The sequence below is a fragment of the Gadus chalcogrammus genome, chromosome 15 (assembly GCF_026213295.1).
Source record: "Gadus chalcogrammus isolate NIFS_2021 chromosome 15, NIFS_Gcha_1.0, whole genome shotgun sequence".
NCBI classification, from domain to species: domain Eukaryota; kingdom Metazoa; phylum Chordata; class Actinopteri; order Gadiformes; family Gadidae; genus Gadus; species Gadus chalcogrammus.
In genome coordinates this window covers 22,130,035-22,157,917 of record NC_079426.1, presented here as the reverse complement: position 1 = coordinate 22,157,917, position 27,883 = coordinate 22,130,035, and the positions used below count along the sequence as shown (strand labels likewise).

Sequence of the window (27,883 nt, the reverse complement as noted above, 5' to 3'; positions counted from 1 at the left end):
GAACATGACCAGGGCCTCCTCACTGTAGGTCATAGAGTGAGTGTCTTAGTGGAGGGAGTAGAGAACATGACCAGGGCCTCATCACTGTAGGTCATAGAGTGAGTGTCTTAGTGGAGGAGGTAGAGAACATGACCAGGGCCTCATCACTGTAGGTCATAGAGTGAGTGTCTTAGTGGAGGGAGTAGAGAACATGACCAGGGCCTCATCACTTTAGGTCATAGAGTGAGTGTCTTAGTGGAGGAGGTAGAGAACATGACCAGGGCCTCATCACTGTAGGTCATAGAGTGAGTGTCTTAGTGGAGGAGGTAGAGAACATGACCAGGGCCTCATCACTGTAGGTCATAGAGTGAGTGTCTTAGTGGAGGAGGTAGAGAACATGACCAGGGCCTCATCACTGTAGGTCATAGAGTGAGTGTCTTAGTGGAGGAGGTAGAGAACATGACCAGGGCCTCCTTACTGTAGGTCATAGAGTGAGTGTCTTGGTGGAGGAGGTAGAGAACATGACCAGGGCCTCATCACTGTAGGTCATAGAGTGAGTCTAGTGTCTGTACCTGGACCAGTTCGTTGAGCACCACGGCGTCGAAGCCCGACAGGTACTGGACGTAGTAGCGCTGCATCACCGGCCCGTACTTCCTGACATGAGCCCGCAGCTCCTCCATGTAGAATATCAGCTCTGCTATGTGCCTGCGGAGACACACAAACATATTACATTTATAGATTGAAGCCAGACTGCACCTATATCTTGTGAAAGCACAGGCATAACCAGGCTCTGCTGATCCGAGATTGAGAACCCCTTTACACCAGGCATTTACATGCATTACATCGGACAGTGTTTCCCACAGACATTTTGGAGACTATGGGGGGCGGGGGGGTTTGGAGCGATTGTTGACGGGGGGGGGGGGGGGTTGGAGCGATTGTTGACGGGGGGGGGGGGGGGGGGGGGGGGGGGGGTGGAGCGATTGTTGACGGGGGGGGGTTGGAGCGATTGTTGACGGGGGGGGGGGGGGGGGGGGGGGGGGGTATGGAGGGCATGGAGCGATTTTTTTTTTTGGCTCTAGGGTGCCCCCTAGTAGTGGCCCGGGGCCCCAGGCAATTGCCTGGTATGCCTAATGGGATGCAGCTTCGTCTGAGCAAAAATCATGTGCACGCAGAGACTATGGCGGCCGAAATTAGACTATGGCAGGGCGCCATAGTCTCGTCAATGTGTGGGAAACACTGATCGGATATGGCTCCACTAAAACACATTCAATTTTCATCTGATATTTTAATTTGTCTTCGGTGACCAGATTTGATATAAAATATTGCTCTCTTATCATAAAATTAATGAATTCGTCTTTAGAATTTCCCTCTCACATGTCACGTTTCCTGCACGTTAACTACTGCGGTCCCATAAGCGATTACAGCATTGTTATAACGGAACAAACGGCGTTGTACTGCCTTTTGTCTGATCTTGCCTGATGATGTTATAGTAAATTGCGATTTCCAGCGGTGAATGGGTTTGTTTGTTTGTTTCTCTTTTGCATTTAAATGTAACACAGCTAATGATTGTTTGTATTGTCGTTCTAATATCCCTGACTCAAAGATCATTATTTGACTGCATAAATAAATGCCAGAATTGTCTCTCTTGTAATTCTAGGAAAGGTTATAAGGCTTGCTTTGGTTAACTTCAAATATTAACTTATTTTCAGTTTTTGGAATTAGCGCATTTAAAGTCACAACAAATCCTAGCCATCTTGACAGGTGTCCATCTGTCGTGCCACCTTCTCCCCTCTGCAGGCCTGTCTGCTGGGACGTTGCCCACAAACCGGTCCGTACATCTTGGCTACTTTTTGGCCGAAATCCGATGCATGATCACATTGCCCCAAACACAGGACCTGGCTGTAAAGGGGATCTCAGAGGCGCATTTAACGGAGACATTGGAAGTTCGGATACACATACGGTGTATATGTATAGCTTATGCACATTTGTTCTCATCTGTCAAGTACAACTTACTGGACTGTGTGTGTGGTGTGGTGCATGTGTGTGTGCTTTATTGGGTCAGTGGGAGAGCATGGCGGTGGTGTGTGTGCATGCCCCTACTTGTCTATGAAGTCGTCTGTGCTCTTCTTCTGGATGTTGTCGGCGTGACGCAGCAGCCAGATGATCTCGTCTCGTGCAAAGGACAGCGCCATGAAAACAAATAATGCCTAGCAGACACACATGCAGACAAACACATTTTAATTCTGGGGTGTGAATTTACATTTACAAAACATAAATTAAAAAATGTATAGACCTTGAATTATTGAATTCTAGGTTGGGATTTAAATCACAGATCAAAATGAAAAGACCCTTGACTTGTTGTGTATGTGTTTAGGGGACATGACATATGTTCCAGATGGTTCTTTGGCATCACCTTGGGTCCTAGTAGTCCTGGTTGATCAGCCAACACAGTGGCCAGCTCCTTCAGGGCAGACCTGAGGAACTTGCGTCTCTCTCGGTGCATGGAGCCGCTGGGGGGGGGGGGGTCAAACACAGCTACCTTTAGACCTTTATAAATTAAATTATTGTATACTATAAACCATAATTAACCCTCCGGTTTATTTAGAGCTGTCCAAAGGAGAATACTCTTACAACTATATGTGATGTCATTGGCCATATCGTTCAGCCATAATTCTAACCTACGTGACCATGAATGCAGAAGAAAATTCACATTATGTTCATAGTCCTATACATCCATATTTCTTGGATAGCAATTTTCGATTCTATACACAAGAAATATTAACTAGAGATTTGATGATAATAATTGAATAATATTAGTGCTGTCAGGCGATTAATCGCATTAATGACATAGTTAACTCGCGATTAATCACACTTTTTTTTCTATTCTAAAGATCCCTTGATTTCTTGCTGCGAGCCTTTTAGTGAGATCAGAGTGTTGAGAAGGACAGTAATAAAATATATTTGGTAAGATGGATAGAAGAGAGACCCGCAGTGTTGTTTTTCTAACGTGACTAGTTGTTGCTAGACAGCAGGGAAAAAAACGTTTGCTAAGCCAAAAGAGCGTTAATCGCGAGCTAAAAAAATTAACGCCGTTAAAATTGGTTTGGGTTAACGCCGTTAATAACGCGTTAAAATGACAGTACTAAATAATATAGATTAACAAATAATGAGACCATATGGTTTAAGTCACTCGTTTTTTTGGCTGTCAAGGAGAAGAACAGCGTTAAGAACGAGAGAGGATAAACACTTACGCATGAGACAGAGCCTGTTCCTTACACTCCCGGATGTCATTGATACGCTTGTTGTATCTGAAACACACACAAACGTGAGATTTGCATTAGATGAAAAATGATCCCACAAGGGAATAAGTAAATCTTTAGCTTCCGACCCGCCCATGAATCATTAACAGGATACAGTCGGGTAGAGCTGTGGGCGGCGGAAAGCATACATCTCATAGGACTGTGTGCAGACAACATTATGATATGTGGATGACTGATACGAGTGATGGATGGATTTATGTTTCCAAACGTTATCCATCCATTCATCAGTGCATTCAACACGCAACTATGTATGGATCTATTCGATCTGTGACAAGGAATTCCATCAATCTTCACGGCCGTACCCTCTGATGTTGACGAACAGGTCCTCGCAGGCCTTGTGGATGTGGAAGACCTCGTCTCTGAACAGGCAGAGGCAGGTGGAGCTCTGCAGGGCCAGCTTCCACAGGGAGAGGGCGGCTGCATCCGTGCTCAGCACCGCGTGGCACAGGATGAAACCGACTGGGGGGGGGGGGGGGGGGGTTCATGCCAATTAATTGTATTCAATTTCCCAAGGAGATCTGTATATGAACTTCAGTTGATACGATTTATGGATACAAAAATATATGAGACTGACTGTCTCATATATTTATTATTATTTATTCATTACTCATTTGCATAAAATAACTGAGGGATCCACGCACAAACACACACACACACACTATACTTACAGACGATCCACTTCTCCATTGCATCCAGGGACAGATATTCACATGGCATCTAAAAAAGAGCAAAGCGAATAGTTAAGCACACAAAACCAACACACACAAAGAAATACAACCTTGGGAGTGGGCTAATTTAGAAATCAAGGATGTATTAAAATTCACTGGGAGGCAATGCTTATTAATTGAACAGAACCATCAACAAGTAATCATTGCCCAGCTATTGTAGGTCGTTAGGCCTTAAGAGGCCTGATACGGTCAGGAGGGTGCACCCTCCACACTGGGGAGGTGACAGCCACGCACCGTGTCGGACTGTGCTGGGTTGAGCATGGTGGAGGGGGCTGAGATGAGGGAGAGCAGCTGGGCGTTCCTCCACTGGTCAGCCGAGAGGTTCCTCCTGGGGTAGACCATCTGCAGGCTGATCAGCGCATCGGACAGCGACTGCAGGACACAGAGGCACACGGTCAATCTGTTTCGACTGACATCGATGGGACTCAAGCATTACACATAGTAGCTAGGATAAATAGATGAAAATAATTACAATTACAAATCTCTATCAATGAGTAATTGTCTGAATGCATTGATGGAATACAACTTATAAGTAAGTATATACACTACCGTTCAAAAGTTTGGGGTCACTTAGAAATGTCCTTTTAAATGCCAGTGTTTTTAACAAAAGCACTGTTTCTTTTTTTTCAATGACGATAACATTAAATTAATCAGAAATACAGTCTAGACATTATTAATGTGGTAAATTACTATTGTAGCTGGAAAGGGCTGATTTTTAATGGAACATCTACATTGGTGTACAGAATCCCATTTTCAGCAACCATCACTCCTGTGTCCTAATGGTACATTGTTTAGCTAATCATATCAGACTTACAGATGATAAAAAAAACCTTTAGCAAATATGTTATCCCATCTGAAAACTGTTGTATAAAACTGTTGTGTGGGTTTTCAAGGAAAACGGGAAATTGTCTGGGACTTACAGAACGGTATTGTAAAACATTTGAACGGTATTGTATATTTCAAAGTGCAGTCAAGGCTGCCGTTACAGATAGGGCTGGGGTCCCAAGGCCCTGAGCTTTTACCTTTCCATGTGGAACAAACTCCTCCATCATCTTCTTCAGAGGGTTCTCGTAATCCACAATCATTTGGCCCAACCTGGGGTACTCCCTGTCACTATGGAAACAGAGTTACCAAGGTTACCGAGAAGCATGACAGATGACAGCATATACATTTGTCAAGTTTAAACACCTACGGTCAATCAAAAAGGTGCGTCTTCCTTCAAATTCTCAAATAAAGAAATGACATACATCTGTGATAAAGTGCCTTTCAGGCAAACGTGTCAGAATGCTTGACAGATTAGGTGGCTGTGTCGGTACTCGCAATTGACTAAGCCAATAGAAAGGAAGGAAATATCTGCGTTTCTCCAAACGTAGGCTAAACATAAGGGAAAAACAAACATTTCATTTTTATGAATCAACTCACACAGGCACACCCTGCTGCATGGATAACTGCATGAATCTAGCTTTCGCTGTAGCGCAAGTAAGTATCCGTTCATTCGATTGGTAACCACAAAATCACTTTATCTGGAAAGCAGTGCTGCTACACACTAATCATTACCTCAGAATCAGAATTTATTTTATTACATCTTGTTGTACAGTCAAGTACACAAGAGTAAAATTCTTATGCTTGGTTCTCAGCAGCCACATAGCAGCAACATTTCAAACAGTAACATTAACACAGTAATCCCCTAGGGGCTCTTGGTTCAACCAGTTTCCTCCCTCTCCCATACGCCTCTCATTAAGATGGAATGGGCCTGCCTCAGGCTGTCCAATAGGAGCAGCATCAGTGCGTGTCCAGTTACCTGGCGCCGTGGGTCATCTCGTGGGCGTAGTTGTACAGGCCGATGATGGCCTTCCTCTCCTCGATGCGGGAGAGCAGCATCATCAGGTTGGTGTAGGTCACCACCAGGTCCAGGTAGTTCTTGGTCAGGTCAAAGTTTACCGTCTGCATGAACAGGAAATGGGAAGTTGGTCATCAGTGACAACAATGAGATAAGCTGGGGCTTTATTTGGCCAAGATAGGAAAGTCACGATATTATAATGAAGAGACAGTGTTTGCAGTGGTTATTTAACTTACGATATCAAAGAAGACCTGACAGGCATCAATGGTATTCAACAGCTCACAAACATGGTCCTGCAAAGACAACAAAGCAGCCTTCATCACTAGGCTCATCCCTTCCCCTCCCATTGAAGTCCTCGTCCATTTGCAGGTCACATCACACCCTGTATGGGAACGGAAGTTTGCTCCTACCTTAAACTCCATCACATCTACAAAAGTGAAATAGTAGAGAGCCAGGTTTTTGAGGATCTCAGACTTCTCTTTCTGCAGCTGAGCCAGCTGTTGCTGTAGAAACCACATAAGAAAAGGGAGGCGTCAGTAACATTTTATTTTGATTGATGGGGAAGCAACATATGACCTGAAAAGCAACGGTCGCTTTGCCGTTGTTCTGACAGATAACGGCAGATAAAAAGCACTGCACCATTTTGTCAAAGAAAAAAATAGAATCTGTTTGAATTTATTCATTAATTATCACAGAAATGGTGCAGTGAATTTTGTTTGAGAAGATCTGCCGTTCTCCGTCAGAACATAGTTATAGCAAAAGAAATGCTGATATACGGGGGTAAATATTTAGACAAAAAAAGATTATGATAGAAGGAAGCTGGCCACCCAAAGGAAAACCTGAAATGTATTTCCCCAGAGGTAAGAGTCCGTAAGGATACACCAAGAAGAGGACCAGAACAGGAGCCAACCACGCACCAGAGGACCGTGTGCAGAACTGTGCTGCAGTCACCTGCTCTGCATTCACCAAGTGAGGCTCTGTACTCCACTCAGCTCTCTGACTTCAAAATGTTGGGAAGCGATGGCTCAAACAAATCCCATTTATTGGTTAGATGATATCTAATCTTTATGTGAATGGTGCTGATTTGATCTGAGTCATCAACTGTTTCACTGACCACTGCTGCGCTACATGCACACCTGATATAGGGCAGCTTGAGCCAGCCTGTCCAAGAGCTCGTCATTGACAGCCAAGAAGAGTGCATCAAGCTCTAAAGTTTGATATTATTTAGGGGCAATAAGGAAGAGCTTTTAATATGTAGACGTCTAGACGACCCAAGGGGCCAATCAGAAGTCTAAATTGGACATTGCATGTAGCTCAAGCTTGTTGACTTGAGACATTACATTATGTCAATCATATGTAGGCCATATATTTGCAATTTGATTGTAGGGTGCTAGGGTTGAAAAATATAGGTTTTTGCATTTGAAATTACTTAATCCCAGAAAAAATTAATTCTAATACAGCAATTGCAAAAAAGGACAGTGGGAAATCAAACAAAATGGACCTGTCTTTTTAGTTGAAACACTAGAACACCAGACCATGTGGTGCAGACAGCAGGGTTTATACAGCCAGCCAATCAGTGAGCTAGCCAGGCAGCCAGTTGGCTGTCATACACATCAGCAATTTATTTAGTGGATGAGAGAAAGCAAGAATCGCTGAAAGAAGTGCAAAATAAAAATGGCAAAGCAAATAATTCTTTATAATGACAATATATTGATAAATAAATTACAGTACTGCAAAATTAATTTAAGTGAACTTTGATACAAAAAAACTTACCAAAAAGCACAAGTCCGGAATAAGCCAAGTTTAGCATGCAAAACAAAACACAAACACAGAAACAAAGCATAAAAACAACATAAGAGACAATTTTAGCACTGAACAAAGCAGTAAGCTTGACATAGCTATACACACATATACACATGCACGCACACGCATATACACACAAGCACACACACGCACACACTGCGATTAGCTTAATGGCAGGTTGACACAAAATCTAAGAGCCAAGATAACGGTTATTGTTTAAATAATAACAATGACGACAATTACAGACAATTATTCAGATATTGTATTGAAGGAGAATTTGTCTGGAATTCAGCAGGTGGCATATGACCGAAAAAATGCCAACCCAATTCTTTTTTGAATAAATGATTTCTAAAACATTGTCGATATTAATTATTTGCTTACACAAATTCATAGGGCTGAACGATAAATCAAATTCAAACCGACATCGCAATATAAAGGAAAGCAATTTTAAAATCGCAAAGGCTGCGATTAAAAAAAAGAAAGTGTTCGTTAAAATGTTACACAATCTAACCAATCAGAGGGTTGGAATGGGAAACACTGGCATGCGTGTGAGAGCAGTAGATGAAAAACTTGCCACACTACACAATGATTTGTTGATGTTGATATCTTGTGCAAATGGCCTCGAAGTATGATGTTTGCATGACTAGACACCCGACCAGCAGGGTGTCAAGTAGGCCGTATACCACCCGGCAGGGATCCCTGACCGAAATGTTCCTGAATATAACTCCATATGAACGAGATCCAAAAGCTCAAAATGACTGAAACGATGTGATGAAAGATGCCCCTCAACACGATGACCGAGGCAGAGTTTACAGCTTTGGTAAAGACACTGGATAAACAGTACACAGCACGCCATCCCGAACATATTTGGCCAGGCTGCCCCACCGAGCTATTTAAAACATGCAGGCAGCGCTGACAGCAGAGTCTTTTTGATTATTTATTTATCAACACGGCGGATGCGTGCGCAGAATGATCGCAAAAAGAAAATTTGTTTGACCGGTTGACACGATTATCTCCGTGTGGTTGCGGTGCTAATTAGCGATGTTGTCAGCTTACTGTTACATTAAACTGTAATCAGAAAAAGCGGTTATATGCTATAGACCCTATAGTATCTGTGGTATAAATACTGGGACGAATTTCGAATTATAAATATGTACACTTTATGTTGAAAGTATAGACCGTCGCAATTCCCATTGAAACAAATGGCACAGTGATTATTCTATAACACAAGAGCTGGTAAATTGTGAAAAATGAATTCAACTTTAATCAGACAACGCGGTTATATGCTATAGACCCCAGAGCAGGGGTCAGCAACCTTTTCAACATGCAGTGCCAGTTTGACATTTTCTCGTTAATGAGTGTGCCTTAAGCAACAATATATTAAAAATTAAGCTGAATTATGACACAGCGACCAAAAACATTCCCAGAAGACCTAGAATTGTACTATTTCCATATAGTCCTCCATCATGCATTAACTTTTTAATGTTTATTTGGTAGTTGTATTTGCAACATGGGCTTACAAATTATAATTACCTATGTCCCATCTTAAAACACCATTTTCAGAAACTCATTCGAAAACATATTTGCACTGTGAGAAATGTAAAAAACGAGAATAAGTTGGAACCATCCACATCAATATCTTTAAGACATGTACAGCTTTACAATACCATGTGAAGGCGATGCATACAGGCCACTTGAATTTAATAAAATTAATATCGGGCATCGGCCAAAATATTCATATCGGTGCATCCCTATTTGTTACAGACTGCAGATAAGTAATTTATTTATTTTACAATTCAATAGTTAGATAAAGATATGTTAATATCAATTCATCTCATCATAACACTTGGCCTGGCCAACAGAAAAGAGCAGTTCATATGTAGACTGTATTCTATTATTGCTTTTGTTTTTAGTGAATAATACAGATGATAAATAACTCTAAATAGAAAAATTGCATAGTAAATCGAATTTACAATATTGGTTTAGAAGGAACAATCGCACAATGATTATTTGCCCAAATCGTTCAGCCCTACTAACACATATAGCACACATATAGCAGCCCGCTCCACCCCCCCCCCCCCCACCCAACCAAGACCTACACCCACACACACACGAAAATGTGAAAGGCGTCCTTACGTTATTATTTCTGGTTTCCACAGCAGGGAACTTCCTGACAATGAATTTAACAGCCGACTCCAGGTTCTTATCGACCAGATAAGATGGTTTAGCCTTCGGATCCCCACATGCCTAGGAAGGATGGAGGAAAGGTGAGGAGGAAAGGAAAACCATACAAACAAAAAAAAAACACGTTAATACACTTCAGCCAAGGCATCAGCAAGGTCTATCATTCTGTCTCTCTCAATGATTGAATATTCAGGTTCAGAAAGTAAAAGTCCTTCTATTAGGGGTCACACTAGGTAAAATACTTTTTACAGAAGGACTTTTACTTTAGGAATCAGGAAATGGCCACCTCTGCCGTCCATCTCTATTCCAATGTCTTGGGCACAACAGATGAGGTTTTAAGACCAAAATATACATTTAGTATGTTTAGTGAGAGCTGAGTGATCCTCACGATTGCCCTAAGAGCAGAAGATAACTTAGGGAAGTGGAATACTGAAATGTGGTGAAACACCAGACTCAAGTCGATGCAACACAGGAAAACAAACGCGCATGCAAAAATATAAATAAACTATAAAAATAACAAATGACAAAGTTGAAGTCCCCAGCTATTCAGTACTTTGGCATCACTGCACAAAAGGCAGGAAATCACCAACATATAGTAGGTAGAGAGAGACAGAATTTAGCCGCTCGCTGATAATATATCACGATCGTATTGAGCAAACTTAGACTGTTTGAATGAAGTACAAAGTGAGTGTTAATCAATTAATGTGTTATGAGGTGTTATGGAGTTCAGTACTCCTAGTTAGTGTCGTTTCTCTGCCACTACCGCGGGGAACTCTACGTGAGCCGGACACAAGTTGATGCTGACAAAAAAAAACACGGCACTCATGCATTATGGGTAAAGTAGTAGTGAATGGCAAGGAGGATGTAGTCCATGCACGTCCCGTAACCAAGGGATAATATAAACATGATTGGTGGCCAGCATTAACACATAATCCTAAATATGGTCACAAAAAGTCAAACCTTTGAGGTGAAGGAAAAATTCTAAGGATTCAACATGCGTATCGGTTACTTTGACTCTCAAGAGACTGATGTTAACGAGTCACATGGTGTCAAACGATAACATAATTAAAGCCACATTACAAATCAACATTACAATATAATGCTTCCACTCATCTGCCAATGAAGCAACACATCAACTCCCAAACATCTATCCAACCACAGCCTGTGTTTTCAGCTTGTATGATGCATTAGGCCAACTCGTACAACATGAAACCACAAAACAGTTATGCATGCTAGCTAGCTAATGGGGCTATGTAAATCAAAGAATAGAAAACTAGAAGTTGCAGTTCAGAAGAAATTTGGGAGGAAACACCAAGATGCATCAGGGGGATTTTGCATTTGTTTTACAGAACCAAATCCACCTCACCCAAAACAGGGATACAAAAGGGGGCGTGAATGGCCTCCCTGTTATAACAGAAACTATCAAAATTATCTTAAAAATATGGAAAAGGCAGGCCTATGTGGCAAATGTGTGGCTGCCTATGGTGGACAATTCATAACTGGCTTCCAAACACAAAACCGAAGCATTACACAGGGACACAGCATGCTAAACCAAACAGGGGATTGTCAGGGGCTGATAAGCTATCACAGGGAGACAAGAGGATCACGTTATATTAAACAAGAAGAAAATGGCATAAATGTAGGCCCAACAACAATAACAAAGGTTGGAAATTAAGTCCCTTCTTGTTTCGTTGTTCTCATTCTGTACAAATGCGCTTGAATCCAAATCCATTGGACTTTTAATGCCAAGTGAGTTAACTTAATTAATAGTCTGCTTTTTAGACTAGCTTAAACCAACAGCTGTAGGAATCACAGAACATGTTCTAGCTAGAGGGTATTTTAAAAGCACAGGGAATCACTATTTCCCTACAACAATGCTACATTGGTGTCCTAATACTAACTTCCACACTAGCATCATTACCCAGAGACTTGCCTTCGGAAACTGTCAGGAAATAACAAACACCGCCCACAGAATAAATATTAAAGAACCAATTCACAGAAGTTAGTTATCGCGCTGATTTTCTTGTGAGCCAACTATCCAACCCTATATCTGAGCTCCAAGGCATGCACTCCTAACTGGTATTGTTAACCATGTCAGTGGTTAGTAGTGATAGCTAAAGACTTGCTAGCTTGGGGTGGGGTCCGGGTGGCGGATGGATGGAAGGAAGGAGGGAGGCTGTGAAAAGTGGGATGTAACATGGGGATAGGTTGAGAACAAGCTGAAGGGGAGGGAGGGGGAGCTTCCATCCTGGATACCACAACCGACCTGATACTTGGCTCCACCATCGTTTTCTTCATTCCAGTCTGGCACAAATAGGATTAGCAAAATGCCACGGTCAATTTTTAGATGAGTCACTTAGGTTTATTTTTTTTGACATCTTGGATGTGTCCAATTAGATAAACCAAATGTAAGAAGACCACCTAATAGAAATAGGACAAGCTTATTAACGCTTTGCTAAACAGCGGATTCAGATTCTGCAAATCTATTTATAACAGATAAATTCAGGAAAGAAATAAGTGGATTTATGTAACGTTTAACAAGAGTGTGAATCTGCTTTACAAAATATGATTTTCATATTCAACTTACCTTTCATTTGTATGAATTAGTTTTGTTATAAAAACGAATCCATCTACAACCAAACATTAAGTAGGCTTTGCCTTTTGAGTATTGTTCAAAAAAATAATATTTAGTGTTATGAATATGAATAATTCCTATGTTAACATATATTTGAAGCCTGTAGACAGATTTTAGTCATTAAATAATGACATAAAGACTTATGATTGAAATCTCCTGCATTCAATGGGAATTGTTCAACCCAAGGGGGACTGGGTTTAAAGCCTGCTTTTGGTGTCCCGGACTGGGAAGTGTAGAGGAGCCACAAAGGAGAAGGGGAACAGACCAGTAGAGGTATCCAGGAGGACTACAGGAGGAAGGTACAAAGGCATGAGGTGAGGTGGGGAGGTTATGGAAAGAGGGGGCGGGGTTTATCAGTGGAAGGTGATAAACTTTGCAAACCTTCCAAACTTGTCCTTGCTGCATAGGAGAAGGGGAAAGCATTGGAACGGAGAGAAGAAGAGAAGAAATCAAAACAACGAGCCTGCCTTGACAAACCACTAGCCTTTTAGTAAATGCACACACAAACATACACACGCACAAACACACACGCAGACAGGTATTTTGACAGCTGCACTCATTGATAAGATGACATTCCACAAATCAAATCAACATGCTCTGTAAATAACACAATCTAAACTGAAACACCTGCAGTTGTGTACTCGTTTTTCAAATTCACATTTTTGATTTATATTTGAGATGGAACACTTTATGAATTACTTTGGCTTCTTTTTGCTAATACTAATGAATGGACTATAATCTAAATTGTATTTAATGTGCCCATAACCGCAACATGCATCCCTGCAGCCTCAGGCCAAAATTATTATCTATGGCTGTTGCTTAGTAACTGCCGTTCTACCCACTACTATTTACACGGTTAAGCCTTTCAGTAGTTGGAATGTGATGGAAGAATTGATAGCAAAACTGGGTACTGGATGCACATTTGGAACATAAAACTGCAAAATCAGGTAAATTGGCTGCAATTGTCTATTTTACCATTATCCATTTTTTCCTTCTGGTAAAGTTACTGTTCCTATTCTTCCAAATGTAAACATCAAGTCAAACAGACTTGATCAAACTATCTATAGTAAACAAAGATTGGTTATTTATTAAACAATCAGGTACTGATGGTATCAGCCAAAATCCTGCCAGAATGCGGTACTTTCTCCAATGTTCAGACCAACCGGTAAACTACCCTATAGATTGTGGTTCAACGGTCTGTCCCCCTTTCATCAATTTACCCACTTTTCATCAAATTACTAATCATTTGCATACATGTTCCCCAACAATATTGGAAAAATAGAAAACATGGAAAACTTGCACCATCCATAGGCCCATTTCATTGTTTTAAATAAACGTTTCTGATTGGCTCCTGATTAGGGCCATGTGATTTCATGCTCCAATTTGTGTATGGCTGCAAGCTTAGCACTCACTTGAACCAATCAAAAACTAAAACAGCAATAATGTGTTCTTCAGAGATAATGCTGCCTCAGCAGCTTCTTTTTTTAGTATTTTCTCAAAACCTCAAATAATGGGAAGGACTCTGTAGGCATATACAAAGCTACGTACAGTAAACTGTGAAGTTAACCTCAAAGACCTTCCAGATTGCATTACGATGACGGGAAAATGTTAACTCCCAGTTAAATATTGCCCATTTGCAAAGAAAGATCGCAAACTATCTCTGTACATCATCATGTTATGCTAATTTTCCCCAAGTCTCATTAATTCATATCTCTGGCTATGTTATTCAGTCTGCACACAACAATTCAATGCCAATAAGATACCAAGTGAAAAAGGATATTTAGGCACTAGTAAAATGATTAAGGAGCTGTATTGATCCTTCAGGTTTTGATTTGCTACACAATGGAAAAACAATAATAGCGCTGCTAATAGTAGTAATGCAATACATTTTATTTGTAATTGTGATGTTAATGCATGATTGCATGCAATTGAAAGACGCTTCATAGGAAATGTGACATGTCTCTCAGAATAAGAATTACATTGCCATGTACGGTCATTTTAATAATATAATTAATCTTACATTAATATCATGTGGATAACTATGCCGACTTGCTTAAATGCTTAATTTATACAACATATAGCCAGCTCAATGAGTGTTGAGGGTTATGGGAAAGGTTAGGCTATAGGTTAGAGAAATAAAGCAGAAGAAAATCTTTTTGATGTAAAATGCCAGTTAAAGGTTAAGCCCAAAAATATATAAATAAACAGCCAATGTATTTCTGTTTATCTTGACATGTAGCTCCAGAAAATTGTGTGAAGTGACTCATGAATCCTTAACTCATATCGTCATCGCCAGCAAAGGTACCAGTGCCTTGAATACTCGTAGGTAAATATATATAAATGTCAGCCTATCTATATATTACTGTCGGCGGATAACTCAATCTTTTAATTGTCTTAGGGCGACAAAAGGGAAACTAATATAGAGATAATTATAAAATATAAAAAATAACATAACCACTAACTGTGTTGAAAGTTAGTCATACAATATGGGTCAGCTGCTCTGAATGCAAAGCCTTTTTCTACGTTAACATTAAACAATTCAACTTTTCATTTAAAAAAATGATTCCATTATGAAACTATATATTAGGAAATACAGCTGTATAAATACATTTTGTATCAATTGATACAAATTAATACTGGTCAACTTCTATCCATTTTCAGCCTGGTTTGTGAGCGGTAACATTGTTTACTATATTGAATTAAAATACAATATTTAACAGGTGATATATTCAACTTTTACCATTATTTAGGTCAGCTCTAGGAGTAAGTAAATCCTGGCTGAGCCAACATGATAAGTATAGAAAAATTAAGCTTTAGATTGAAATCAGTGCTGATTATGGAAACCAGGAATGGCCATTAAAGGCTTTCCAATTTGAGCAGATCATTTCAACTTTTTTTATTTTAACTACCGTTATGAATCATTTTGATTAAGTTAAAAATGTAAAATTAAAAATAACTCAAGACGACATTAAAAGGCCTAATCATGGAATGATAACATGGGATGACGATGGTTTACAGCCATAAGCAAAGGAAGGATGGAAGAAACCAAAGAAGAGCATAACAAGTGTACAAAATATGGGAATAAGTGACTATCTTAAACCTAATGCTGACTGTATTAAATGGTGAACAGTATACTACAACGATATTCAAGCAGAGACAGAGAACAGAAAGGGGCTTTCAGACATGGGCTAATACCCTTTGTGCTTCCATGCTACACTCATTCCTCACTAGACTATTTAGTAAACAAAAGCTCAAACAGTCCCTCCACACAGTAGCTCACTGTGATATGTGCCATTCATATAATGTCCATCATATAAGGACATTAGGCATATCGTTTAATAAAAGGATGCTTATGCCGATATCTGCATTGAATTCAAACTACAGAACTATGTTCAAGTGCATGCTGCAGACACTAGTGGACAGAGCCTGGTTAAGTAGGGCATACCATCCCTCCTGTCAGATAAAGACCTTGATCCATTTGCCCTATGGATGCACACACAAATTATCTACAGTGCATCGCCACGCTTTTCCACTTCCAGTTTGCATTAATATAAAAGTCCCCAAACGTGCTCACATGATCGTGAGGAACCCTGAAATCACTATATCAGACCCCATCGAGTGAGAGGAGGACGGTTCTCCGGAGCCCCGGGACGACGCCCGACGCTACGTTAGCTTAGCCCAGCGGCCGGTCGCCATTTCTAGGGAACGCCTGCCTGCCAAGAGGCCTCGATGGATAACATACTTCGATTTAATTCAGTACTGGAAACGGACAACAAAAAATAACTATAACTGTTTGTTAATTGACTGGGTTATTTCACGGGTTTGGATTAAAGTAGCTTGTATATGCGCCTCCACTACTATAACAGGGATGGTCCATTAGCATTCCTCCCCTAAACCACTGTCTACCGCAAGCTAACCGGGCTAACAGCGTCCCACGGGCTAACTGCGGAACGCCGACAGGATGGGATCAAGACTGACCACGACTTTCCAGATGATTCCTATATTAAAAAAATATTTATACATTGATAATGGTGGGCTAACGTATGTGACGGCCGCTGGCATACACACACGTTAGCCCACCATGCAACATATCTGCATTAACGTGTCGGTGTTACTGGTCCGTGTCTGGCTTTAATTTATCCGCAAAATGTGGTGGATGCAGCCGAGACTGACTTTCCTAACCTTTTTAATATTGTAAACCCGGGTCAACATCCCGATGCCTCGGTCGTTGAGGATGGTGAGTTTTTCGGCCAGCTTCTGCTGGCTGGGCTGGATCACTCCCCGAGACATCTTGCTCCTCGAGTCCGATCCCCTTATCGAGTCCGATTCTCTTCCAAATCTGTGCTGTGACTGTCGGGTGGTTTGAAGCGAAAATCCGTGTACTGTAGTGATCAGTTAGCGCCCATGTTTGGATATTCGGTGACAACGGCTTCCTGTGCTCCACCCCACCGTCTCCCAAAGCTGCCTATATTTTTTTCTTTCCTGAGAGACGAGAGGAGATGTCCTGGTTTTCTCAGTGAGGTTATTTTCCCTGCAAAGCCCGAGGATGGATCTACCAGCCCTAGGTGCGTTCGAGTACCGCCGGAGATGCGTTCGAATACCGCTCACGAACTCGGTGCTGCGCCCAGGTTATGGGAAGTGGTAGCAAATACTGTACATGTAGAACTAAACACTATGCAATGGTTGGTCAATTATCAACTCATCTGTCGTATGATGTTATGAGATTCCCATTGCTATCAGTTGGAGTCGTATACATCCAATGCAAATATGCATGTCCATGTCAGTATAGTCAAATCTGTATAGTAGAGTACTTTTTGTTTGTACAGGTAAGATTCCAAAACACAAAGTTAGTCAATACATACATTTATATAGAAATACATGATTGATCTCTTTGTTTACAAATAATACAATTCATGTATGTTTAATAAAGGTGCTAATGCTTTGTTCATTATAACTTCGAGGTGTCCCTGAGCAAGACATCATATCCTTAATGTGAATATCTTTTGAGGTCTGAGTTTAAAGTCCGAATTCTGAGAATAACGTCAGAATTAGGAGATAAAATCTGAATTATTGGATTAAAGTCAGAGTTTTGACTTTAATCACCAAATCTCACAAGCTGAAGAGGGGACACGCCACTACCTGTAAGGAACCTGGTGAGAGTCAGTTTGTGTACGTGGACGTGACGTGAGCCAAGGGCTGACTGAGGAAGACGGATGCAAGGAACTTTTTGCGTGTTCGAGCGGGTCCCGTAGGCTGGAGAGGATTAGGCCACGTGATATTTTTTGGGAGTTTTGAGGGTAAAATCTGAATTCTGCGAATGAAATTAAAATTATTCTGGGAATTCTGACTTTATTCTCAGAATTCTGAATTGAAAAATAGCTAGACGTGTATGTATAAATATATATTGGGGAAAGTGGGGTAAAATGAGCCACATGCTGTGGGGTAAATTGAACCAGTCGTTCAATTTACCCCACCATGATGCACTGAAGTTAAGTTAAGTCTCTAAAGTATAAGGTGATATTTAATTGTAGCATTACACAATTCTTATTTTTTTTTTTTTCATATTTTACAGTATCTTGTTAGATGCAACCTTGATGGGTGGAATGTTGAATAGTCATTGAAATGCAGATGATGTATGAAAATGTTTTGCAAATATTAGAGGGTGCTGAAAAATACCCATACTTGGTTTGGGTTATATATTGGCAATATCAGGCAAATAAATGACTATTTGGAAAAGGAAAATGCATTCAACTTGAAAAAGTACATTTGTCAATTTACCCCCAGATGCCTCAATTTACCCCTAACTGGGGCAAGTTGAGCCACAACTTCTTAAATGCATTGTTATCATTTTGATTGACGGGACATCCTGAAATAAAGGTAGATGTTTCCATTTGACTTCCCTCTTACTTATCCTTGCCTAGAGGATAACATTAGTAAAAAATTGGCACATCTTACCCCACTCACTCATCTTACCCCCACTCTATCTATACACACTCTAAAGTGTGTATAGATGTTGGATAATACGAAATAGTGTAGGCTATTTATATTTATACATAGTAATAATAATTAAGGTGTGAATAGGGATTGGCAACATTCTATAAGACTGCTAAGGGAATTGAGGGCGGAACCAATAACCTTTGGTCGTGTTGTGCCTGTAGACCGTCAGCAAGGGGACTGAACACAACGATAACATCTCTGGCCGTTTCTCAAATTGCTCCTGCACATATTGTACGGACAGTACTTGAACGCATCGTCATATTGACGTCGCTTCCGACAATGGACGAGTAACGCCTGTTAAAGCGATCTTGGCGATGGCCTAATGAATAAGTGTGTTCGGTTTAAACGATTTTAACAACAAAACTTTGATGCAACTACGTTTTGAATCAAAGCATAAGCAAAGGGACCAGGTGGGTGTGTTATAAGCAACCCCAGTTTGGCGCAATATCGGTTCGCCCATGAAATGCGAAAAACGCCCATGATGATATTATTATGAGCAGTTCGCTATATCTGTCAAAACATTGGATTGAGAGAGCCAAATGCTATGCTATATATAGTCATGCATCAGCATAACCCGGTTTGCATTCTCTTCTGTGCTTTAGATGCAGTCCTTTGCTCAGGAGATCGAAGGATTCTCCAAAAGTCGTCTGAAGAAGCAGGTCACTCACGTCACCACCATCACAGGACGGCGCCATGTGGAGAGGAGGAGGGACGGAGGGACCTGCGAGGTCCAGGACATTGAAGATGAGCCTACGGGCTTTGGCTTTGTTGAAGACAAAAGTCTAGACCTTCAAGTGGGCGTGGTTAGACCTTTTCTTCTACTGGGTAACTTTTTAGGTCTTCCTATAACGTAACTTAATTGGCTTGTACGCTACAGCTTCTATTAAAGGCCCCCTATTATTATACCACCAGGTGTGAGTGTGATGAGCCCATGGAGCTCTAAAGAAAGGATGAGTCGTTTACAGATCTGCCTTTTCCTGTGTCTAATGGCTGGTTCAGACTACACGATTCTCAGATATTCCTCCACGATTTAACATGTCACACTATACGATCACAGCCATGTCTCGTCGGAAGACTGGCCACACTACAAGATTCGAGGTTGCGATGCTCTCTACTTTGTATCATTCATTTTTGTAGTAGTTACTCAAGTACTCAACGTAGTGCAGTGAAGTCAGTTGGTAAACACTGCGTGTGAGCTCCTGTTCTTGGGGTTCCCTCACGCAACTGGGGGCGGGGTTCCCTCATGTCAACAATGGATACGTCATGCGATTCCCCAAAAAATTCTGACATGCCAAACTTTTCGTCGTGGGGTTTTCGAACGTCGCAGACGAAAACATTGCAGATCGCAAGCATGTCACATTACAAGACCTCGTCTCGTCGCCGACCTTTCAAAATCGTGTACGACTCGCAAATTTGTCTGCGACGAACGAATCGGGGCAAAATCGGGCTGAAGTCGTGTAGTCTGAACCAGCCATTAAAGCAGACATATTTATGAAAACAACACTTTTCCTTGGACTTGGGGTGTTGTTTTGGGTCTCTGGTGCTCCCACATGCATACAAACTTTGAAAAAAGTCTGTACATGAGTGAGATATGCATTTCTGAAAGTACCCAGCCTACAGTTACCAAACGAGCAAGTCAGTTTCAGCGCCCCCTCTACATAGGAAGGGGGCACACTTGAATATTACCTCCCACTTCCCCACTCCCCTCCAATCAGAGCATAGCTAAGATTTTGTGGACCAGCGGACGAGCAGCTCCGGCGGGGGGAGCTCGGCGGCAGCTCAGCTCCGGGAGGTCAACCCCTTTCTCTGCCGGCGGCACCGCCAGAGCTGCCGGACTGCCGGCAGTCCGGAGGAGGAGACATGGAGAAGAAAGGGATTGTACTCCCGGAGCTAAGCTGCCGGACTGCCGCCGAGCTACCCCCGCCGGACTCTTCAGCTCTCGGAGGACACCCGCCGGAGCTTCCGGACTGCCGGCCGGACGGGTTCGACAGCGGCAGTCCGGCAGCTCCGGCGCGGGGAGCTCGGCGGCAGATCGGCATCTCAGCTCCCAGAAAACAATCCCTTTCTCCTCCATGTCGCGGTTCATGGAGTTCAAAGAGTCAAGGCCAAAGTTCCTTTGCCCCAATTCTTCTCAACCATGGCCGAGATATCCCCCACTACGAGTCTTTACTTGTTGTGAAAGTGCCAGAGACGTCAGACGCAGTCTTTATGAATCATAATATCATCCGAGGCGCACATAGCTTTTGGCCGTGATATTAGATATAATATTATATAAATACCCATACATAATATTATTATATTATATCATATAGCCTAGATATAGAGCTCCAGAAGTCCGCAAACGGCAACAATCCCTTCTCCTCCATGCTGCGGTTCAGTCTGACAGCTCATTGGTCAATGGGCAGCAGCTCAATTTGCATTGAAGCTACAGACACCAGAAACAGCGCATTCTGAAGAGACTGAAACAGAGGGGAATAGCGGTAGGCGAGATTCTTTTTTCCTAAAAAGTATTCCCAGCAAACAGCTTCAAAAACATGTTTTCTGGAAATCAAATACTATGTTTACGTGTTGTGAAAACGCCATAATATGTCTCCTTTAAGGCCTTTTTATGGTCCCACGTTCCCGTAACGCAATGACCACGGAGACGCTTCGACGCAGTCGTGAACGTTTATGGTTCTGCGTCGGGTTTTAGTAAGCGGACCAATCACAACGCTTGCTGCTGCGTCACCTCGACGTAAGGTTGCGATTTTTGGGAGGCTCACGTCCGGCCCTTGCGGTGGACGCAAGGAGGTTACTTTAGTGACATCGCAAGTAGTGTCCACCTCGATTTTTTATATTATCATAAATTAAATAATTCATTTACAAATGATTTTCCTTTCCCCACATCTATTGGAGGGGAATACCTTCATGTCTTCCAGAAGTTGCTATCTCAGACTTTGTTTTCTGCACAAAACGAAGTGCCTACAAACGAGCACAAGAGTTCACAAGTTTTAGACTTCAATTCGCATTCAATTCGTTTTTTGGTATTTTTAATGAAAAGCCACATACAGTCCATTGTCAATGTGTTGGAGAGAGCGCAGAAATGTGTTGCACAATGAAATAAAATTTGACACATTTTAAATATTAAACAAATTGTAATGTTAGGGAAACACTATAGATGGATGGCGTCATTCTGTCGGACAGATAGAAATATTTAAATAAAAAATGACGCGCAATTCAAGTCTGTGTGGGCAAAGTGTATCTCCTTAGTGGCTGACATGAGCCACTTTTCATAGAAGCACATCGTAGTAAGCCAGATCGATATGGAAATGTCATATCAATTAATTTGATCTCTGCTAGAATACAGTGTTTCCCCGGAAGGTAGGGGGCAAAGGGGATATGACACCATTGGCATGCAACCAAATGTAAGCTATAAAACTGTATTTCTCTGGGTTTGAGGATTGTTCGAAACAATTGTGATAATGTACACAACTTAACAAAATATATAACACAGGTCAAGTCGTTTTAGCCGTTCTAATTTTGAAATATTATGCATACCTTTAATTGGTTAGCCAGTTTACAGTAGTATTCTTCTGTACCTATGGAGCAGCAACCTCATTGGAGTCTGTTGGTTTTGCAGGAGGCATTGCAAAGCCAACACAACAGTTGAATTGTATACTATAGGGACTTTGTTAGGCCATTTTCAGTGGCATGCTTTAGCAGTGGAAATGGATCAGCTTATCATAATAACAAATGTTCCTTGATTTCACGTCTGAGACACGCATTACACTGGTTGATCTGTCAAACCAGAGCAGAAGCAGGGGCCCTATCAGTACATTACACTTTGGTACAATCGCAATGTTATGCTTATCTTTTTCTGAGGGCTCATCATTTGAAACGTTTCCATCCAAAGCCACTCAGCAATGGATGCAGAATGATACAGGCCACAGGAGGGGTTAGGATTTATGCATCTTGATGACGGAGCCCTAAAGGTTGGCCGCGGACTTTGGGGATCAAACCCAGAACCTTTTGGCTGTGATAGCATCACCCTTGCTCAGGGGCGGTCTGGCCATCTGTGAGTTCGAGAGTATTCACGAATGGCCGGTTGGTTTAGTCCAGCCATCGGCTTGTCCCATTCCCCAGCAATTAGCATTGAAGTGAATTGCTAAAGGAATTAATTATTATTAATTAACAATAATCGAAAATTTGCACATGCTGCGCTGGCCGACATCAAGGGCTGATCTGTTATTTTAAACTGAATGAATGTGACCATATTTTAATCTTAAATAATTGGCACCACTCACAACTACCCAGAATTCACAACTTTTGTATTCTTATTACTGTGCTTTACTACAGCTATGACACCCACATTTCCCACTTGGGATAAATAAACTGCATCCTATCTTCATGATTAACATGGCCCAGCCACAATTTAAATGCTTGCACCTTCCCCACCTGTAGGCCAGGTCATCCGTGACTCATATGGGAGCTGACAGACCTTTTAAAATCCCCTTGACCTCGCTGACACTAGGATATGACCACAGCATGCCATGACTTCAGCGCTAACATTGGTGTTTCTATGCACTTTGAACGTCCCGTGACCTATTTTTGACACCTGACTTTTCCATTGGTATGCAAGGTTAGAATTAGGGCCTATACAAGCATCTTTTGTTGTGCCTTTTTGTTGGTTAGGCTTGATATAACATTTTTAAGTCAAATAATTGCAGGTCACATTGACCAATATTCTCGAGCTCCATATCCTTCAGGATTGATGCAAATTAACAAAAGGAAATAAAGTCTGTTAATTTCCCGTTGCTCTGAAGAAGGTTCCAAGCAGAACGGTTGGCAACTGAGCTTCAGAGTACATTACAGTGTACAGTTGGCATATAATTACAGCCATTTCAAACGTAAAGCACAATGGTTTACAGTATTGAGTATCTGTAGATGTTAGGCTGACACATTGATGTAAAGTAGACCAACAATGGGCAAGAAGTTTGCACGCACCAAGTAATTCTTGGATTGAAAAGCAAGATTTAGATCTGAATAGAAAGCATAGCTTCAGCTTTAGCTTATGAGTTTAGGAAGTCGATGCTCTAAATCAAATGCCTTATATTGCAATTATCACTTCAGTGTTCAGTCCTTGTTACCCTCTTCTCCAACAATGGTTTAAGAAAGTTTTGAGCCTTCAAAGACCAGGAAAGAAACTCAGTGGAAATTTTTATGCACAATACTGTTGTTGACATGTACTCAAGTCCTATTTTATGATGTTGCCTTGTCTCCCTTGGTTCCTTATGGCTGCGCTGCTTCAGAAGTTGATTAATTTCCTTCTGTCACTTTCTATTTTTATGTCTGAAACTTCCCTTAAAGTTAAACTTACTGTATCTTTGTCAAAACATCTCGTATTCAAACCCCTATATTTTCAGCTCTGTCTTTATTTGCAGAATGGATACTTTTGATACTATAGAAACTCTCAAACTCTTAACTCGTTGTATGTATATTATACATCCTTGAATAATACAAATGTAGTTTTATTTGGCAATTTATTGTAGACCACAACCATCTCAATGCTTATTTTTCTCATGTCCTCAAACTAAAGAATAATATCCAGATAATCAAGATGAACACAGACGTAAATTTGTCCTCATACGATAAATTACAAGGTCAGCGAGACAAACCACCCACAGCTATTTTACATATTTTCACATACAGACAGACAAACACATGGGCTGAATTAATAAGCAACTTAGGCTTCTGCTTTCTTAACTATTTCTAAACAGCTGTAGGAATTATGGTTTAATGTTTGCCCGGGTGATTTAAGGCTTTTGTGATTTGAACGGCCCAGCTGTTCAAATCCCAGTTCAAACCAGTCCACAGTTCAAACCAGTTCATTAACAGCTGGTAGCACCACTACCAAGTCAGGACATTTGGATATTTTCCTCATGAAAGTATGCTTACTTTGATACAGTCTCCACCAGAGCCATCAAAGAATATCTATCCACGAGAATGTACGTTTTTCTAGAATAAGATTGAAAATGACGTAATTTGGAGGCTTTGCGAATGCAGTCCATTTAATTCCTCTGTGGCCCCAGTAGGAATCTCTTGAGCTAGACTGGATTATTCATATTTTCTTTTCTTAATTTTGAATCGGAATAGCAAACCTAGCTGGTGATTTTATGTGTGGTATATTTTATTCTTCCATTCGTCCTCTCCATTGTTTTTCTTAATGTAATAGTCCGTCGTCATATGTGTTATCAGCTTTTCTTTCTTTATGAAAGAAAAAGAAAATAACAAAATAATGTATCGTTAACGTTTTCTTGCTCAACCAAGATAATGTTCCCTAATGGTATGTTGTGTTAATAACAAACTGGAAAACACTGCAGTTCAAATGTTTAAATTGTTGGCAGAGCAATTTCATCAAACAGATTTTAGTGATAGCTATAGGATCATAAGTACATGTCATTGTGTTGCTTGTAGCCTACACTGTTTGTGAAGATGTTCCAAATCTGGGTTTAAAGGTGTGTGTGTGTGTGTGTGTGTGTGTGTGTGTGTGTGTGTGTGTGTGTGTGTGTGTGTGTGTGTGTGTGTGTGTGTGTGTGTGTGTGTGTGTGTGTGTGTGTGTGTGTGTGTGTGTGAGAGAGATCATTGTATCAAGCCGCCTGTTCAGTCTGTGTCAACGTGGAGACAGTGGTGGACAATTGGATTTACCATAGTAATGAGATGTTCTGCTCGCCTTGTCTCCCATAGGGGTATTCAAACCTAGTTATCTCTTGCCTCTTTCAGCCTCCCAGGATGTGGCCCATGACATTGACACACTGCAGAGATATAAGGTTGGTACTCTATCTATCCAGATTAAAGGAGGGTGGGGGGCGGGCATCAATGTTTGCTTACATGCTCTGCTGATTGTTCAACCCACTGGTTATGGGTTGAATTAAAGGAGGAAACCTTGTTAATTTGGGGAGCGTTTAAATGGCGGTTCAACCGTAGGACGTTCAACGGAGAATCCAGTCGCACATGTAATTCCAGTTTATCTCCAGCAGGGGGGGTATATCAGACTCCTATCACATACTCGCTACACCGCTTGCGTTTAATGGTCGCTCCCGGGCGCGCTTCTGTCACTGCACATGCAATCACGGAGAAGCGATAAACGGAAACGAGATAGAAATTGCCCTCTTACTGTCTCGGCGTAGGAAGTCAAGAAGAGACAAGTGCTTAACAGGCACTGGAGGAGGGGGTAGGGCTGGCAGATGACCCAGCCTTCAGCAGCATGTTAGTGAATGCAGACAGAGGCAGGGCCCAGTTCATAATGAGGTCTGTTTTGGGCCTTTAGGAAATTCAATCGTACACACACACTATTTGGATGGGAGGAAGAGGGTTGGACGCCCACATTATTATATCAGGATAATTGTGTAGTTGTCCTTTATCTCTGCAGACCTCTCGTCTCCTCTTTCTGTCATTCTGTCCCTGCTCTTCTGTCCTGTATTTGTCACTCCAATGTCTCATCCCAAGCTGAATAATAGCGGCTTTAGTTTAGACATTTTATCAACATGGTTTTTGGTTGTATGTAACTCCTTTTTATCCAACAAGGCATATATAGGGAAAGAATAGAAGGAGGACATTCACGAAAGATAATCTGAAAAAGTACAATATAGGAAACAAATATAAATTCCATCTACAAACAGTAATAAAAACAGTATTAATCCTGCAATGTAGAACGTCATTAATTTGAAGGTCAGGGCAAACACAGCATTGACAAAAACAAAGTACTCAGACACTCAGTAACAGAATGAACAAAGAAGTGGCTCAATAAAAACGGGATCATTCTTTGACATTTGGGTATTTTAGTGATTCAATTCAGGGCACTTATTTGCATGAGAAAGCAATCATGATACATTTGCATAAGCAAAAGCTAAAGGGAACAGGAAAATGACATGATAATAACAATAACATGCACAGCAATGGCCACATCCATAATGTACTGTACAATCACACCAACACATCATTCAATGCCATTTACAAGCACATTGGGACATCACACACTCACATTAGATGTTTATATATTATAATTATTTTCTCCATCTCTCTCTCTCTTCTCTCTCTCTCTCAGGTGTCTCATGTGCTGAATGTGGCGTATGGTGTGGGGAATTTGTTCCCAGACCAGTTGACCTACAAAACGGTGAACATACTGGATGTTCCAGACACTCCAATCACCTCCTATCTGGCGGACTGCTCATCGTTCATAGACCTAGCCAGGGCCAAGGTACAATCGACACAGCTATCTCTCTCCATCTCCATCCTTATCTCTCTCGCTCGCCCGCAAGGGCTCTCTCTCTCTCTCTTTGGATGCCTCTTGCTCTCTGCACAAGCTCAACAATTTTACTTTCAGCATCCTCTGCATTCTCCTTTCATGTTGTCTCCATATTTTATTTGCAATTTGTCTTTCTCCCTTGTTTCAATCCCCAGTCTCACTATTGTGTCTCCCTCGCTCTCTCTCGCTCTCGCTCGCTCACACTCTTTGCTTGAAAGACGATTGTGTTGTGTGGAAGTGAAACGGTTGAGATGTAATCTCTGCGTTCCTTATGTATTCATTATTTTCCTGAATAATTGAATGATTGATGTATCCTCTACCTTAACAGAATGTGTGTCTTGGTGTTCCCCCCTCTCCCCCTGTGCTGTCTGCAGCCGGGCGTGGTACTGGTGCACTGCAATGCTGGCATCTCACGCTCCACCTCCATCGTGATTGGCTACCTGATGCTCCGCGAAGGGCTGTCATTCGAAGAGGCGTTGGGACAGGTTAAGCACGCCAGGCCGTCAGTCTGCCCCAACGCGGGCTTCTACCAACAGCTGAAGAGCTACGCCCCTGGAAGAGCTTAAGACCCCAACGCTTCAAAACATCAGGCTAATTAAAAGACCAATTAAAGCAACACACACATGCTTAAGGAGATTGGTGCTGCGTTGGTTGTCTGTTCTTGGTATGGATTGTGTTGATTATAGAATGTCATGACATTGCAATAGTGAGTGAATATTATTTGTTTGTATTTTACACACAACGTCAGGTGTTTGTGTCAGAGAGAGAGAGAGTGTGTGTGTGTGTATGTGTGTGTGTGTGTGTGTGTGTGTGTGTGTGTGTGTGTGTGTGTGTGTGTGTGTGTGTGTGTGTGTGTGTGTGTATGTGTGTGTGTAAGTGTGTGTGTGTAAGTGTTAATGTAAAATGTGCTGACGGTTCTCTGCATGGGCTATTTGCCATTTGTTTGACAGCTGGTTTACACTTAATGTCTGCTGTGTTATGTATTTATTTATTCAGAATAGCCATTATATTTTCGTTTTCACTTCATATTTGAACTAAATTGTTATCTATATTATTGGTTGATAAAATCCAAAAAGTGTTTTGTATTTGTGGTTGGTTGTAACAGTGGGCAGC

General features: G+C 41.4%; 2 protein-coding genes across 6 annotated transcripts in view; one reads left to right on the top strand and one right to left on the bottom strand.

The window, feature by feature from the left end:
* nckap1 (NCK-associated protein 1) overlaps positions 1–17,626 on the bottom strand; it is a 32,055-nt gene extending 14,429 nt beyond the window's left edge. Inside the window, exons 1-14 of one of the 4 annotated variants that reach the window (XM_056610253.1) lie at positions 16,672–17,626; positions 12,871–12,888; positions 9,807–9,917; positions 6,278–6,370; positions 6,104–6,160; positions 5,829–5,971; positions 5,050–5,140; positions 4,262–4,399; positions 3,968–4,016; positions 3,602–3,758; positions 3,231–3,287; positions 2,393–2,489; positions 2,080–2,186; positions 552–684 (exon numbers count right to left, since the gene is read on the bottom strand). In XM_056610253.1, coding sequence (XP_056466228.1) covers positions 552–684; positions 2,080–2,186; positions 2,393–2,489; positions 3,231–3,287; positions 3,602–3,758; positions 3,968–4,016; positions 4,262–4,399; positions 5,050–5,140; positions 5,829–5,971; positions 6,104–6,160; positions 6,278–6,370; positions 9,807–9,917; positions 12,871–12,888; positions 16,672–16,779 — 1,359 coding nt within the window. In that variant the 5' untranslated portion in view covers positions 16,780–17,626. The remainder of the gene's footprint in view (positions 1–551; positions 685–2,079; positions 2,187–2,392; positions 2,490–3,230; positions 3,288–3,601; positions 3,759–3,967; positions 4,017–4,261; positions 4,400–5,049; positions 5,141–5,828; positions 5,972–6,103; positions 6,161–6,277; positions 6,371–9,806; positions 9,918–12,870; positions 12,889–16,671) is intronic. The other 3 variants (XM_056610254.1, XM_056610255.1, XM_056610256.1) reach the window with 3 other exon arrangements.
* A 1,039-nt stretch (positions 17,627–18,665) lies between these two features.
* Positions 18,666–27,835, top strand: LOC130405223 (dual specificity protein phosphatase 19-like). 2 transcript variants are annotated; one of them, XM_056610258.1, is made up of 5 exons: positions 18,666–18,816; positions 19,089–19,311; positions 25,246–25,292; positions 26,570–26,722; positions 27,145–27,835. In XM_056610258.1, exons 2-5 carry the CDS (start codon positions 19,089–19,091, stop codon positions 27,334–27,336), a joined length of 615 nt encoding a protein of 204 aa, XP_056466233.1. In that variant the 5' UTR covers positions 18,666–18,816; the 3' UTR covers positions 27,337–27,835. The 2 variants fall into 2 exon arrangements, with proteins under 2 accessions (XP_056466233.1, XP_056466232.1); XM_056610257.1 differs by having other exon boundaries at positions 18,667–18,896.
* The last annotated feature ends 48 nt before the right edge of the window (positions 27,836–27,883 follow it).